Raw genomic sequence first — 17,278 nt, 5'->3', positions numbered from 1 at the left:
TCAAAATCATTTTAATATAGTAGTTCTCTATTTTTGTAAATATAACTACGCATCTAAACGAATTTAAGTTTTTTTTTGTAATAGAAAACCTTTACCGTTTTTTTTTCTCTAAATAGCCTTTGTATGCACGAGTGTTGCTAAATTTATGTAAATAGTAGTGTAAAAATTAAAATAGTCCAAGAGTGTCAATGTTGTTTTTCATTAAATAAATTATTGTCTTCTTATCGACAGGGGTCGCCCTGTCGGTGCAAATATTATCAAATTTAAAGAAAAGTGGGATATAATACAATGAATATTTTGACTACAGACAAAGTATGTACGTAAAACCCACAACACAGCAGTATAAAGTGCCAATTCGGTGCCAATTTTTGTGCTAATATAACATAGATACAGTACAATCTCTTCATTTCTTTGCTAGGTCTACAAAATTATTATAGCCAAAAATTTATATTTTTTATGTAATTGTCCTAATATTTTATAATTATTTATATAATCTTCTTCTAAAATGAAATATCCTTGAAATAGATTTTTTTAAGTCATAGATTACCCAGTATAATAGTCAAGAACCGAACGTCATACGACGATCAATGATTTGATAAAAAAAACCTCAACATTCGAATTTGCCGCTCTTATCTGTCGCGTACTCTAGTGAAATATTTTCATTTTTCGATTAATTATGGCGGATAGTGATGGAACGAAGTTCAGTATAATGCGTCGCTGTAATTAAAATCGCAGACGTTCATGTGATTGTGCAAAATACGGTCGCACCGTAAGGGTGTAATTCGAGGTGGGCGGAAGAAAGCGATGGCGGAGAGTATGAGTTCGGACAACGTCGTTATGCCGGACATTACCGAAGTAACCAAACCCGATCCCCTGGCGGCCCCGAGCGAGCACGATTCAGATCGGTCTGGTGGTGGAGCTGTCTTGGCGAGTGCAATTAAAACCACCAGATTGTCAAGTGATTCAAATGGTGTGGTCACTGTGCCCGTGTCCTTGCCCGTTGCTACGCTGTTGACGGGGACTACGTTTAACGTCATAACATCAGACCAGCTCCCTCACTTCAAGCCAATGTTGTGTGTAGATAATGGATTTATATCAGGGGGACCTGTTACAGAAGCTGATATTAAAGCCACCCACATCGTTATTCAAAATCCACCATCACCTAATACTCATCATGAAGATGAAGCCGGGACAGCATCTGCGCCTGCGACGATGGTCGCAACGACGAGGTCTTGGGCGGAGACTGCCAACATGCCAGTACTGCCAGTGCGATGCAAGAATACCTCTGCAGAGTTTCACAAACAGAGGTTTGGTTCGGGTGGCCGAGGAAGATGCATTAAGTATGGTAGAAATTGGTACACACCTAGTGAATTTGAAGCTAAATGTGGAAGGGGATCGAGCAAGGATTGGAAGAGATCCATAAAGTTTGGTGGTCGAAGTATTCAGGCACTCATCGATGAGGGCATACTCACTCCCCATGCTACCAGCTGTACCTGCGGGGCTTGCTGCGATGATCAATCTGGTGAGATTTTATATACTTTACCTAGTATTATGGTCTATATACATAAATAGGTAACATGATTTAATAGTTTATTACAGCCTTTCACTTTATCTAAACAACCCTTTATTATGTGGACCATTATTTGTTTTTTACATGCAGCTATGGGACCTATTCGATTATTCACACCATATAAACGTAGGAGGCGGGCCAATCATGATGGGGAAGAAAAGAAGCCTAAAGTAAAACGCGATACTACTATAGCTGAGAATGAAGTTGATAACATCCATCAAACTAGTAACAATAGTCATACAAAGGAGACATGGCAGTCTATTGCTGAAGGATTGGAGAATAATGCTGACTACCATCTCCTGGAGAATACTGAACCACACCCGGACCATTTAGCAGGTTAGAAATATTTTTATAATTGTTTAACTATGTGTTCATTAACTGGCTATAAATACATGTATATCCAGTATATATTTACTACACTTATTTAAAATCTTATATATCTCTAATCTAATTTGTAAAATTCTCATGTCACAATGTTATTTACCATATTCTCCATTGAAAAGGATTAACTAGATTTTTAAGATATTTTATATGCATATTCAGTAGGTCTGAGAATTGGATATATATATATTATCTATGCATATATTTTTCATACCGCTTAATTATAAGGGTTGTCCACCCCTAACATTTTATTTTTGAGTTTTGGTATTTTTTTTACAATGTGACATTAAAAATACATACAACCCTAAATTCTCACCCTTCCCCTCACCATCAACCTATTATCCTATTTTTTAATAGCAATGTTAATTTATATGGTAGAATAGCAGTTGCCAGGTCAGCTAGTATACATATATATTTATTAGATCAATAAATTTTCTTAAAGTCTCTACATTAAAATGTGACTACTATATAAATTATTATCATTTCTGATATCAGTATTAGGTGATTATGTCTTGGAGATTATGTTAATATCTGTTATTTTATAGGACAGTTTATTCATAGAAATTTCACATTATTTGAAATTCACTGTATGTATTTAATACTGATTGTACACTATTATGAGGTTATATTATATTATGTTTATATTATTATTTGTATGTTATCAATCTATCAGCAAATATATACTATTATTTGTTTGAGGAATACTTTGTACAAAGTCATCTGAGTGAACCTATTTCACCTTGGTTTCAACTAAAACACATAGTTACCTAACAACTGGAGATGAGGCAGTAAATTTATTGTATACTAGACTAGATGGGCCTGCGACTGCGTCCGCATAGAATTTAACTTTATTTTTCTAATATAAATAATTTTAATGAAATAAAAGTACCCTAAGTTACTTCTTATTACATCAGCTACCTGCCAAAATAAGTCCTGTCCAAATCAGTCCAGCCATTTCAAAGATTAGCTGGAACAAATAGACAGACAGACAGATAAAAATTGTAAAAAATGTTATTTTGGTGTATGTACCGTATTTATATTCATATGCCTATAGTAAAAAACGGTTCTTTCAATATTACAAACAGACACTCCGGTTTTATTTACGAGTGTATCTATAGATGACGGCATAAGTTCTTAGTCCCCATTATCATGGATGGGGATATATGTGAAATTCAAATTCAAAAATAATTTATTCATATATGAGATTATAGCTGCTTATGTACATCAAATGAAATTTGTGGAACAACTTGTTAAGAACTTTAGTTTTATTTTTAACCATTCCATGCTCTATTTAGTAGGGAATTTAGTGTGGTGGTTTCCCCCATTAGCCTTCCACACCGTGGTTCAGCGGCCAGTGGGACCTGCCCGCTGGTACCTGGTCAATGCCACTTCCAGAACTATTTCTTCGGCCCCTTGCCAGTAAATAACGCCACGGCCCGACACTGGGGGAAGACTTTTTTGATGGCGGCCTTTTGTCGCCATGTCACAACGTCGTTGTTAGACTTCTGTGGGTTTTTATAAAAAGGTTCACTCCCATGAACCTCCTACAACCTCTGCCGCTGTTTGGTCGGGCTTATTCAATCTATTCGCAGCTAACCATCACATCTGATGGCCGTTCATCGCCACCTGTGACCCCGTTGGTAGCCTACAGCTTAACCCCAAAAAAGGTTGGGGCACTTGATATGAAACGACGAACTAATTTTTAACAATATCGAAGGAAAAATAGTTGAAAAAAAGGAAGGGGAAAGCCAAAGCTATATCAAGCAGGTTAAAGAAAAAGTTGGAGTCATGTCGTATCAACAACTAAAAGGACTTATAGAATCGAGCTCTGCTTTTGTCGGGAACTCCACCGACAAGAGTACAGCTCTTAAATTATGAATGAATGAATACCTTCCTATCAAAATTTTCACCTGCCTTATTTTAAATAAAGTTTAAACTTGCAAAGGAAATGTAGTCGCGATATCAAATTAAATTCCTCTTTGGCTTTCGTTATTGTTCTGAATTATACTGTTATTTTTTTATTATTAGTTGGATTACATGCAACTAATATACCTTCCTATAAATATTTAACTATACAGAGCCTCATTTGAGACAAAGTTTAAAATTGCAAAGTACACGTAGTCGCGATATCAAATTAAACACTTTGTGGCTTGCGTTATTGTTATCAATAATACTGTTAATTTTCTTTTACTATAACTTGCAGTATATGCAACTAATATACCTTCCTATCAGAATTTTAAACTGTACTGAGCTTTATTTAAGATAAAATTTAAACTTGCAAAGTACATGTAGTCGCGATATCAAATTAAACCCTTATCTGGCTTGCGTTATTGTTATGAATGATACTGTAAATTTTTTATTCTAAGTTTGATTATATGCAACTAATATACTTCCTATATCAATATTTACCTGTACTGAGTCTTATTTGAGACAAAGTTTAAACTTGCAAAGTTCATGTAGTCGTGATATCAAATGAAACCCTTACTTAGCTTGCGTTATTGTTATGAATGATACTGATATTTTTTTTTTATTATATATTGTATTATATGCAACTAATGTACCTACCTATCAAAATTTGCAGCTGTACTGAGCCTTATTTAAGACAAAGTTTAAACTTGAAAATCCGTGTAGTCGCGATATCAAATTAAACCTTTATCTGGCTTGCGTTATTGTTATGACTGATACTGTAAATTTTTTTTATTGTAAGTTGCTTTACATGTAACTAATATACCTTCCTATAAAATTATTTACCTATACCTTATTTGAGACAAAGTTAAAACTTGCAAAGTTCATGTAGTCGTGATATCAAATGTAACCCTTACGTAGCTTGCGTTATTGTTATGAATGATACTGTTATTTTTTTTTATTATATATTGTATTATATGCAACTAATGTACCTACCTATCAAAATTTACAGCTGTACTGAGCCTTATTTGAGACAAAGTTTAAACTTGCAAAGTACATGTGGTCGCGATATCAAATTAAACCCTTATCTGGCTTGCGTTATTGTTATGACTGATACTGTTAATTTTTTTATTGTAACTTGCATTACATGCAACTAATATACCTTCCTATAAAATTATTTACCTATACCTTATTGGAGTCAAAGTTTAAACTTGCAAAGTACATGTTATCGTGATATCAAACTATACCCTTATCTGACTTGCGTTATTATTATGAATGGTACTGTTAAATTTTTTCGCTATAAGTTATGTACCTTCCAATCAAAATTTTCAGCTCAACTGAGCCTTGTTTGAGATAAAGTTTAAACGTGCAAAAGAAATGTAGTCGCGATGTCAAATTAAATTCTTATTTGGCTTGCGTTATTGTTCTGAATTATATTGTTATTTTTTTATTATTAGTTGGTTTACATGCAACTAATATACCTTCCTATAAATATTTAGCTGTACTGAGCCTTATTTGAGACAAAGTTTAAACTTGCAAAGTATATATGGTCGCGATATCAAATTAAATTCTTATCTGGCTTGCGTTATTGTTATGAATGATACTGTTAGTTTTTTATTATAAGTAGCATTATATGCAACTAATGGCGAATAAAATGCGTTAGGCGTAGAAAATAATGGCTATTGGCGTACTTGACAGTAAGTAGTAACTGAAACTAACTTACTACAAAATTATTCGTGTTACATCAAGATAAAAAACTATTGATAATAAACTTACTCCTGATTACTATATGTTACACAGGTATTAAACTTCGTATTTTATATATTTTTTTATAGAATATAATATTTCAATCAAATTAAGCACATGCTGATTAAGCGTTACAGGGCTCACTTTAGTTCTAGAAAATGACAACTATTAGGCAGTTACAAAATGTAAATTGAAATGGACTAATCTTTATTCAAATGTAATACAAGCATTTTTGAATAATCATATTTTTTTATTCTACCACTCATTCGGAGTGCAGATTTATGACAAGAAGAATGAGCAAGAGACTTGTGTTGCTCTTATGAATAAAAGTTTATTTTAATAATTATACAATAATAAGTAAGAGGCATGCGATAATCAACATAGAAACTAAAAGAAACTTATTTGTGTCAATATTTTTCGTTTTGTTTTGTGACTAATGGTCATCTAATGAGGTAGCAGATATGATACGATACCGCGAAATGATGCTCTATATGCTATGAGCAATCCTGTAAACCGCATAGTTGCTTCCCACACATATCACTATAGGATTTGGTAGTTTGCCAGTTGACAAGGGTAGAGTTATGTCTCTTTTGTCAGGGATTGCACTGGCCTATTCATTACCGTTTTGCGGGAGTTTCGGTTGTCAGAACTGCTTTTCATTATACGAAATTCCTGTTTCCCAAAGCAATTAATCAATAAAATCCATCTATAATTAGATTGTATTTCAAATAAACTGTTTTATATGTTTGTAATTATGTATGCTATGATTCCGGTATAGTGTTCTTTGTTATTAATTTGATTATTGGTCTGTGCGTTGTCTTAGGATATAATGTATAATTTAAAAAGATGTGTTTAAGGGTTTTAGCATACGGTTGCCATTTTCGATCTGTTGGGCATCAGCTTGTTTCCTATTGTTACTCTAACATAAAACATAGATACAATTATGGTATTTTTTCAAATATAGATTACTCTTACTATTATAGGAAACGTTTACTATTATTATATATGATTATGAGTGATGACTGTAATAATGAAACTATTACTTAGAAACGCAGTATTATTTCGGGCACATAATTAAAAATTACAGAATTGCAAGGTTTATATTGACTATTTTTGATAAGAATGATGTAGTGTAGGTACGTAATATTAATATTGTGTCACCTAAGATAATTTTGCTACTCTTCACATATCATGTTCAGCGTATTGATGTTTATTTAAATATTACATTGCATAACTTAGTTGAATTATTATTTTGCTATATAATGTGAAATTTGATTATCAATTGATCACTAGCATAGTTATTGTGGTGCATTTCGAAATTTTTATTATGATACTATGTAGAAATGCGACGTAACATCATCATTTATTGGCGGTACATAATTAAATATAGTGATATGGCACTTTGAGCATGCTTGATAAAATATCAAAGTTTTTAATATGATTTTTAGTACGATCGTACTAGTAACCGAACTGACGGGCCTCCTTACGAACAAAAATGCGCATTTCATAAAATATTTGAGTACAATTTTCAGAAAACTAAGTTCCACCTTTGTTACGTAAACGTTTTCATCTTCGAAATGATAATTTTGATTCTGCGTTACAAATTTTGCTAGTATGCTAAAGTTTGATGAGTATAAGTAATGACGCATTTATTAAAGCAATGCGATCGATCGTTTGTTATTTACTAGTTATAACAAGCACCTTGCTCCGTATGAATAATTAATTATTGTGATAGTGTTAAAGTCTGTTAGATTATGATAATTTAGGTTATTGCTGTCGGTTTAATAAAACTCATCTGTCTGAAAGGGGTTATGATTCTGTATCCATATTCATTCTGAATAATAATTAATTTTGTAGATGATAATATTTAGCTACATATGTACCTACTTATATATCTCTACATGATTAAACACTAAAATATTTTCCTGGATAGAAATGGACGTAAATACTTATTGCATATGTTAGTGATTTTCATATAACTTCTTTTGCTTCTATTGCTTTAACTTATGACTTCTATTTTACTATTATTCAAATTATCTACATTTCCTTGTATTACTATTAATTTATCTCGAACAGGTGTAAACTATACATAAATAGTGAAAACTTAATACGTATTAAAAATCCTATATTGGCCGTATGACTAACAACAATATTTTTGCGAATGGATCAAGAAAACATCTATTCTATACGTATATATTCTATATATAAAAGTTTATTGATCGCTGTAGGCACTGGAACGATATATTAAGAGAAAAATATGATAGGTGGGGGGCGGGGGACTTTATCGAAGTAACAGAAATGTAAGTAATGGTTATTAGATTTTTTCTGTGGGACTGTGCGAGCTAATTTAAGCAACGGCTTAACCTATTTGGGTGCTATATCATAGTACATACTCGGCTATATAATAGAGCGATAGAGCTGCAGCGCGCAGGGCTGCGGTGGAGAGCCCGGCAAGGGGTGGCTGTATCGACCGAATTGCATTGCCTGGTGTATCGCTTGTCTGCGTTGCACTTTATGTACTATAGCTAGCTATGATATTCATTTACATCGTATGCTATAAACGGCTGTTAGTAACTGTAATTATTATGTAACTAACTTATTTAATTTAATAATTATTAATACTGTATGCATATAAATAATCTTTGCAAACACCACATTATGTGTAATATTTTCTTAGAAGATAGTACGCTATTCTTGAAAGAGATATATTACCACTAGACGGTTTGATTTCGTCAGGAATCATCTTAGTATTTCCGCCAATCTACTCTTATATCTTTTGACAAACTGTATAAAAAGCTCCTTAAATATTATCTGGAACACACGTACACACAAACGCGTACACAAAATCTCTTAACTTTTGTTTCCTTCACTTTCTTTGTATATTAATGTACTAAGTTATAACTACTTAATATAGTTTTGTTTTACTCATACAAGCAATTGCGAACAACTTATTGGGTTGTTTCTTTTATCTAATTTTATTTGGTTTTATACTGTCTTAAATTTGACAAGGTCATTAAGCGTCGTAAGATCCCGTGATTTTTACGAATTATATTTATTTGGTTTAATTATGTTTCTTTTTATCTGCTCTTTGTTGCCCAAATCCACGTTTGAAATATCTTACACAGAAAATTGGTCAAAATGCATGACAATTGGTTATGCTACATTGAGAAATCATGTGTTTAGTAAGTTGGGAAACAAAACTGGAGATACAAATTAGATGGTCTGATTTCTCTCATATACCCTTGATGGTTTCCCTTAAAGTTACTGTTAGTGTGCCAGTGTAAGCATCCTTGATGGTTTCCCTTAAAGTTACTGTTAGTGTGCCAGTGTAAGCAAATAAATTAAAATTAAAAAATACCTCTAATTTTATAAGTCAGTAGTGACTGTGATTTTAGCAAAATACTTAATACAAATGTTATAAAAATACAGTTTTCACCTAAGTAGACTTGGCAAAGCCTGCGTCTGCCGTACATCAAACGGATTGCTCTAAAGTAGTGTTTCAAGAGCGTGTGACAAATCATATGATAGTGAAATTATAGGGTATGGAGCCATGATACCTTAGTCCTCAGGAATGGCAATGCATGATTCCATGTATGTATGTTTATGATACGCCATGGTTGCTACTCGCTGATAGCTTGCTAGCCATTCCAATAAAAGAATCTGTTATTCAGAATTCTTTGACCTTGCACTATGTCGTTATCGAGTTTTATCTATACCTCTGTCGCCAGACAATAAATAAGTGACTATTTCTGGAGCAAACCCGTTGTGTTGCATTTACACGTCTGTTATCGGAGTAAGATATAACAATGAAATATTTATCTAGTAAGCATAACTTGGTGCTCAGAAATGCTAACGCATAGGGTATGGCTTGTTATAGTAAGTTCAATTAACTTTTGGTACTCGATGGCTCTCCCTTATGTGTTGTCAGCTAGTCGTACAGTAATATTTATCTACAATGTTGTTTACTAGGTTTGCCGGACATGGGTGGAGTGTTAAAGCGATTGGAAGATATAAGTCAGGGGCTGGTACGATTGGCTGGCGAACTGAAGCAGTGCGTTGATGACGTCAGAGTTGTGAGCGCTCGCCAGGTGGAGCGCATGGAGCAGGAGCGAGCGTCCGCTCTATTGGCGGCTAGCGTCGATGCTCAGGTCGAAGCTGAGCAAGTATCATTGCACAATGTGGAAGAATCTGAATCCAAAAAGGTATTTATATATAATTTTATCTTGCTTCAAACCCTAATTTCTAATTCATGGGCCTACCTCGCTTCTCACAGATTATCTTCTGGCCCCAGAGCGAAGTAAGTAAGTAGGAGGGGGACGAGAGGCAAGTCAATTTTTATGAATAAAGTAATACCTGCTGTCTATTGCAGCAATTGATGATGATCGTCACGCACCTCATATCGAAAATAATTATTATTCTTTTATGTCAATGCTGACCTTAATATTATTAGACTGGAACTTAGCGACTTCTATGGCATAATCAGTCGCCTTGTTCAGGTCTTCCTTCGCCACGATGTGTTTGATGTGATTTTCTGGTGGAAAACAATTATAAATGATAACACATTTATAATTGTTTTATGAATAATCTATAATACATTTATACGCATAATATATACTTGGTCATTATATTTGCCAATCACCAAAAAACTTTTATGGAAATTTACATTTTTGACTGAGTGTATGGTGCCCGAGACATCAAGATCAAACCAAATTAATCCGAGAGACGGCCGTTAGGCTTGCGCCTTAAAACGTTGTATTCAAATATACCAAAATTAAATATACCTTTGACTTCCCTGATGTCATGAATATATTCTGTATTGTATTTGTATTGTAACAGTGCGCAAATTGCAACCGAGAAGCTTCTGCAGAGTGTTCTCTGTGCCGTCGTACTCCGTACTGCTCTACATATTGTCAGAAGAAAGATTGGGCATCGCACCAAATTGAATGCTTGCGCTCTGTGCCCACCATTCATACAGATGCGCAGCAGCACCAGTCTATTATGCTGATAGTTGAGAGCCAGCATCAATAACATTCTGGTTAGTATATTATATCATCATCACCATCATTTAAAAGATTCGTTGTCCTGCACTGGACATAAGCGACCTCACTTACTTGAAATTGATACTCTAAGTAATTTGGAAAGTTAAAAGTTACGAGGCTGAGAAACACGCCATTTAGAACGCAGCCAGTGTCCATATTGCGCCTTGTTAGGTATTCATAACAAAGCCAGTGGGCTAGTAAGGCTTCAAAAATGTCATTAATATTTGCAATATATTTATAAAAATAAATACGCTGACATACTCGCGGGCAACGCAAAAATATTTAATATCATAAAGTATTATGATATTAAATATTTTTTTTAAATTCCCGTTTGAATTATTGTAAGACATATTTAATATACTTGTTGCAGTATTATTTATTACATTACTTTCAATTATGTATTGTGCAAGTTAAGCAATTTGTTTTAATTTATGTTGTGTTTAATTTTACAGCTATATGGGCCATCGCCCCATTAGAAAGTGATCCAGTCCCTGAAATCAGGTCTACAGTACTGAGGAGATGTTAAACTTCTACATGGATTACAATGGGCGAGGCACAACAGTTCATACATTTGTGTGTATTCACCGTTACTATGCTGCAATAGACGGTTTAAAACAGGATTTACAATAAATAAGTTCATGAATTATGATTGATGATATATATGAATATGAACAACAGCTGATGATATTTTATGAAAATGGATTATGAACTTACAATTACTTCCCGGAATATGACTTGAATGTTTAGTATATGTGACTACTACTATGATTAAGAGATGCATATTAAAATCTCTCTGTATTCATGATGTTTAAAAATATTGTACTCGATTAGTCTAATTATCTCTCAAGTGGTACTTGGTACTTATAAAAATTTTAATGTACTTGATGTGTAATAATAACATTATACTTGGTGTGATATTCTTAATAATAATAAGATTATAATTGGTGTGATATTTACTTACTATTAGCACACTGCTTCGACTGTTTGATATAGCGTTTTTCGATGGAGTTTACTACGAAATAGTAAATACAATGATTGCACATAGGTACAGACTAATCAGTCCAATAGAACTATAATATATTGTTTAATGTGTCTACTTTACTACAAACCATTTTGAAAGGTCTAATAATTGGTGTTAGGTAAATTAATGTACAGTTAGGACGATTATAAGTTCCGATCTGGAATTTGTATTTGCAATGTCACAGAAGATTCCTGCTGGTGTATTATTATTTGTTTCAATAGTCACCTAATGTAATATAGCCTCTCATCTGGGCTGATGAGCATGAAGAGCGGAAGCTGTTAAAGCAATCAGCAGAGTTCAGAAGCGCAGAAGTCCCCTGGTGTCTTGTATACAAGTGTCTGCTTAAGGAACCGGCCCATTATTGTCTCTATGGTTTTTTTGAGGGATTTCGTAAGTAGGTTTAGTAGTCGTTTTGTTAGTTGTTGATTTACTGGAATTACCATTTTTTATTGTTTATAGTCAGTGGTTTGTGTGTTCATCTTTAGTTGCGTATCTTAGTGGATCTCTCTTGAATCGAAGTAGCGAGAAGTGTAATGAGGGCCTGCCACCGCCTTTCTAGATCCTCTTTTCGCCAGTTCATCCGTGTCATCGTTACCGTAAGATCCACTGTGCCTTTTTATCCACTGGATAATTACTCGATTGTGCAAGGCTATCTTATTCATGGCAGAGTGGCGTCGATTATCAATTTGTTGATTATTTTCCTGTTTTGTAGTTAATTTTTCAGCAGTCACCTATTACGATAGCTAGGAATTAAACGTAGTGTAAACATAACACAGTCTTACTTATGCTCTATACGAAAAAATGTTAAATATACATATGCATCGAATATATAATAAATGTAAAGGCTTAATTAATGTGCAATGTACTATTGGGCTGTTCTATGTGATGTTGTTTCGAATTAAGGGTTAAACATCATATAATTTTTAGGTATGGTTCGTAAATCATTAAATACTTTTTGTTGATAGTGATAATTTGGTAAATCACGCTAGATAGGATGTTGTTTAGGTTAGGTTCATGGTTTTTCAATCTTGTTATTCTTTATTAAACTTATATTTGATGCTATATTTTTCGGCACATATATATAATATTTCATACAAGTTATGTAATTTAAATACATTATATACAATAAATATAGGGAAATATGTTCAATTTGTTATTATGTGTATATTTTTGTTATAGTAACAAAACTATAAAATTAATCCGCATCTATGCGTTCAATAATATATATAGTCCTATATTTCCAGCCCACTAACGTGTCTCGTTACGTGATATCTTAGCCAAATGCGAAAGGATATATATTATTCCTTTTGTTATTTTTTTATTTATAGTTTTTACTATCATGTTTGTCACATACAAAATATTTTATTATACATCATGTGTGGAAACTGACAATTAAGAATAGTTTGCTTTACTGTAAACAATCACATAAACTATTTATGGAGGAACATAAAAAAAGCCATTCGAAGTAATGCACAGTAATGTATTTATTATACTGTTGTAGTAGTACCTGTTCAAACTGTTCTTTAAAATAAAGTGGTCCATGAATTGTAAAGTTTGGGACGAAACATGATGAACTCCAAGACATGATTTAGTAACTTATAATTTACTTTATGTAAATGATTGACTACTCCATAAGGCCATCAATTCTACGATTTTGTAGTGACATTTATACATAAATATACCCATGTATCATTACAAAATCGTATTTATTATATATTTTGTAAATATTTTATATTGTTACTAGTGCTTTCAATGACTGAATAAAAAGTTTTATTTTTTTAATTCAGTTTGTTGATTGAGCCCAAGATAGTGTTGGTGATATTATTATAAGCTGTTTCGTAATTAAATATTATTTTACTGGAATTAACTTGTTTGAACACTGCTAACCTCAAAAAAACATGAAAAGGCGAAGCTTTTTAATAATAGTACAGTATACTAAAATAAATATTGTTTCTAGTGTTAAAAGACATGAAATTAGATTTATAGAACTTAAGATGTATTTCTGTATAATTCTCATATATTAAAGCCGAATTATAACAAATATAAGCAGATAGACAAACTATTGTAATTAATATTTCCTGTTTATGAGTAATCATTAATATTAAATAAATGTAGATTCCTGTATTTTTAATCTTGCGATGTCTTGTAAACTTTTAGGGCGTTAACACGCGATTTACTTGATTCGACCGATAGTCGATTGCTTCGGCGATACAACGGGTTTTACGATATATCTAATTGTTTGTCATAACAATATTGTGTATTTTAGCGTATTTTCAAATATACTAGATGTATTAATTACTATGAATGTTTATTAGAATAGATAAATAAAATATTAATATTATATTATTATACTTACAATCCGCTCGACTACTGCAACCACTATACAAACTGTACAGAGTGGTCGGGCGCCGCGCCGAAAGGTGATTTGACCAATTACCTTCTATGATACACTATTTCTATATCACGGTTTCTTTTATATTGTGACATAATCGCTTCATATGTAATTTCTCGACATTGTCCACATTTTGTATAAAACAAGCTATATGTGTTTGAATATTATATGTGGTATTCATTACAGCGCAGTAAGGAAGTGTTAATTATTAATTCATTGTGTTGAATTAAAATCATCATCAGTTTATTATTGTCAATTGAACTATTGTTTGATAGACTTTGTCAAAGTAAGTGATATATATATAGTACATGAAGTGTAGAAAGACAGGCTATTTTTTATCCAGGTTAATACTCCTTATATATTAATATCCGAATGATGTAAGGACTATGTCGCTGATGGCCAGCCAGTTTTGAGTAGTAACATCGTTTAAGTAGCCGCAATATGTTAGAAGTAACTTTTATTTTTTTATTTATTTTACAACCGATACATAAGACTAATCAATTAAAGTAACGTATGGTTACTTTATTAGATTAGTATTTTAATTTACTTTATATATAGTACTTTAATTTATTACAGTGTCTTAAATATTATGATGTGTGTTGAATACATGTTACTTTTCAACAGGTAGTGAAATATACAATTGAATAATTTTATTGTTGTTAGGTTATATTTTTGTATAAATAATCGTAAATCAATAAATAAACTGCGGCAAATATGACAGTTATTAACACAGTAAAAGTAGAAAATACTATTTTAGTAATATTATTATAAAATAATTACTTTTTTTACTTACTTTTCTATTCAGTCTAGCCTAGTTTAGGCAAGATTTTAGTGTCTATTCTAGTATAATTGTGACTATCACGTGAGATATGCCACCGGCTTCCTCTTCTTTTAATTTAAATGGCTTCCACCAAATGAGGTTGATGATATTGCCAACCTTTACGCACCACAGTAATGTAATTATTTTGACTTGTTCACTCTCATATCATATGGTCATGTAATTAAGAAACTATAAGTTGGATCTTTTCATAAGACTCACAGTTCTTATGTTTGTCCAGATTAAATCTTGCTTCTGAATTATAAACCAGCTGTCTTAATCAACCCATGGTCAGGCAATTTTGAATTGAATTGTATTTTTTATGACCTCCGAACTATTAATTGATTGTCGTTTATTATATAATTACACAGTTGGTTGGATATTGACTCATGCGTTATGCTCATAATTAAACAATATTGTATCATTATTGCAAGCTATAAATAATGGATAATGTAATGTGAAGAAATAATTTTATTAGTTTAAAGGTTACCATTATGAGTGAAATAACTAGAATGAATTTTCGTTACCAAATATTATTTTAATTAGGAGTAGTATTCTTTATATGGACAGTCGCAGTCAGGTTCTCTAATCTCCATAATATTCATTATACTATGCTTTATAAGAATAATTATTATTTTGAATTATCAAGAAGATGCCTCTATTTTTTTATTATCGAATGTTTTGAAGGATTATTAATACTATTTTAATTTATTAATAGCCTATTCGAACTACCAATTCTTCCAGCATTGTATAAGTATAGAGTATATTTATTTTTGCGCGGTTTTTTCTACAGTACTTGTAGTTTTACGAAGTTTTCCATGAATATCTCAACATTTATTCTTAGACAGTAGATATATATAAATATTACAGTAATACTTAATGGAGAATTAACAAAAATTTCTGATTTGCCAACAGTGATATACATTTATATTATTATTGTTATCTTATTATATTACGAAATATGGTGTCTTAATATTGTTTTAAAATTGTCAGAGGATCGTCTTATATGCGTAATTCTATCGTAACATCAACGACATGTAAGATGTATATCACAGTCATAATGATGGAGATAATCAGTTAACTGCGTCTTGTTTAGTATTATGTAATCACCGCAGTTTTGGGCGTACTGAACGCTTTATTTCCCACCTTATGAGAATTTAGAGAAAACCTTACATAGTTCTCATCTTTATTAAAATATTAAACATTTAACAGTTACGTTATACATACAATTGTGACGAAATATGGAATAAATGTATTTACTGCTGTATATCCACTGAATATCGCCATCATAATAATATATACCGAGTGAATGTCTCGGCTCGCCTAATGAAGAAATCTTAAGAGGAAACGCCGGTTGTTGTATTCCTCTGTATTCTCCTTTTATGTGGCTTAATCTTATGTAAAATAAACTCTTAGATTTTTTCTTGTGGCTATGTTTTTCCTTTTATTGATTGATTCCGTTAATTATTTTAAATAATACTAGTTTAAATATCACAATTTTTCACTCATTTCAAACCATCGTCATAAGACGTCGACCAAACAGAATTAGCAAGTCAAAATCAAAGCGGAAAATATCCAGCCCTTCGTATATAATACTCGTGAGAGGAGAACACATAGGGATAATTATTTTTCTATGATTATAAGGATTATAAGGGGGTATATATGTATACGGAAATATACCATCTAAAAGTGATATGTTAGTTAACTTCTCGGGCAGTTAAGGCACAGAGAGAGAGAGCAACTACAATTGTGTCAAATACAAGAGGTATTTTTCAAAATTCTTCGACTCCAGTCTCCTCAGAGTTTCGTCCTAAAATAGAGACGCGAACTTCGTTGTCTCGTTTTAAAAGTGGCAAGCTGCTTGACTATTTACAAAGATGTAGACGTATTAACGGAATTTAATCTAATTATTTGTGTTTTAAATCATACAACTATTTGGTTACCTCATTAATTAATTTATATACATTATTATTCATTTGTTTACGTTTATATCGCAGATATGTTTATTAAGCAAATAAACTTCTTTTTGTAGTTGGTGGGTATCTCAGATCCGCGAATTATAAATATTAAAATTGGTAGCATAGGTGTCTTTGAAATATTATATGTAATTAGTATTTAAAATATGCAACGTATAATTTATGTTCTTTTTATATATTTCCTTCTTAGTAAACGATCAGATTAAAATGTTTAATATTTCTGATCTGTACTAATGTAACAAAAAGGGCATAACAGTCAGAAATATATTTATTTAAATATTTTCTATTATTTAGCTCTATTATTATATTTTTTTATTATTCACGTAATTCTACAGTATTCAAGTTTAAATATCATGTTTCCAATATAATATGCAGTAACAGCTCAATTTTCAGTCATATTTATCAACAATACGACTTCAAATATTAAGATG

The 17,278-nt window shown here is 32.0% G+C and overlaps 1 protein-coding gene across 1 annotated transcript; it reads left to right on the top strand.

The window, feature by feature from the left end:
* Nucleotides 1-649: 649 nt before the first annotated feature.
* LOC131849201 (deformed epidermal autoregulatory factor 1) lies at nt 650-11,845 on the top strand. Its single transcript, XM_059199212.1, has 5 exons — nt 650-1,522; nt 1,661-1,906; nt 9,572-9,804; nt 10,439-10,637; nt 11,094-11,845. Exons 1-4 carry the CDS (start codon nt 805-807, stop codon nt 10,628-10,630), a joined length of 1,389 nt encoding a protein of 462 aa, XP_059055195.1. The 5' UTR covers nt 650-804; the 3' UTR covers nt 10,631-10,637; nt 11,094-11,845.
* Nucleotides 11,846-17,278: the final 5,433 nt, after the last annotated feature.

Source organism: Achroia grisella, unplaced genomic scaffold, assembly GCF_030625045.1.
Source record: "Achroia grisella isolate CSIRO2021 unplaced genomic scaffold, CSIRO_AGI_Agris_v1 utg640, whole genome shotgun sequence".
Taxonomy (NCBI): domain Eukaryota; kingdom Metazoa; phylum Arthropoda; class Insecta; order Lepidoptera; family Pyralidae; genus Achroia; species Achroia grisella.
The sequence above is the reverse complement of the archived record's forward strand: the minus strand, read 5'-3'. Positions and strand labels throughout refer to the sequence as shown.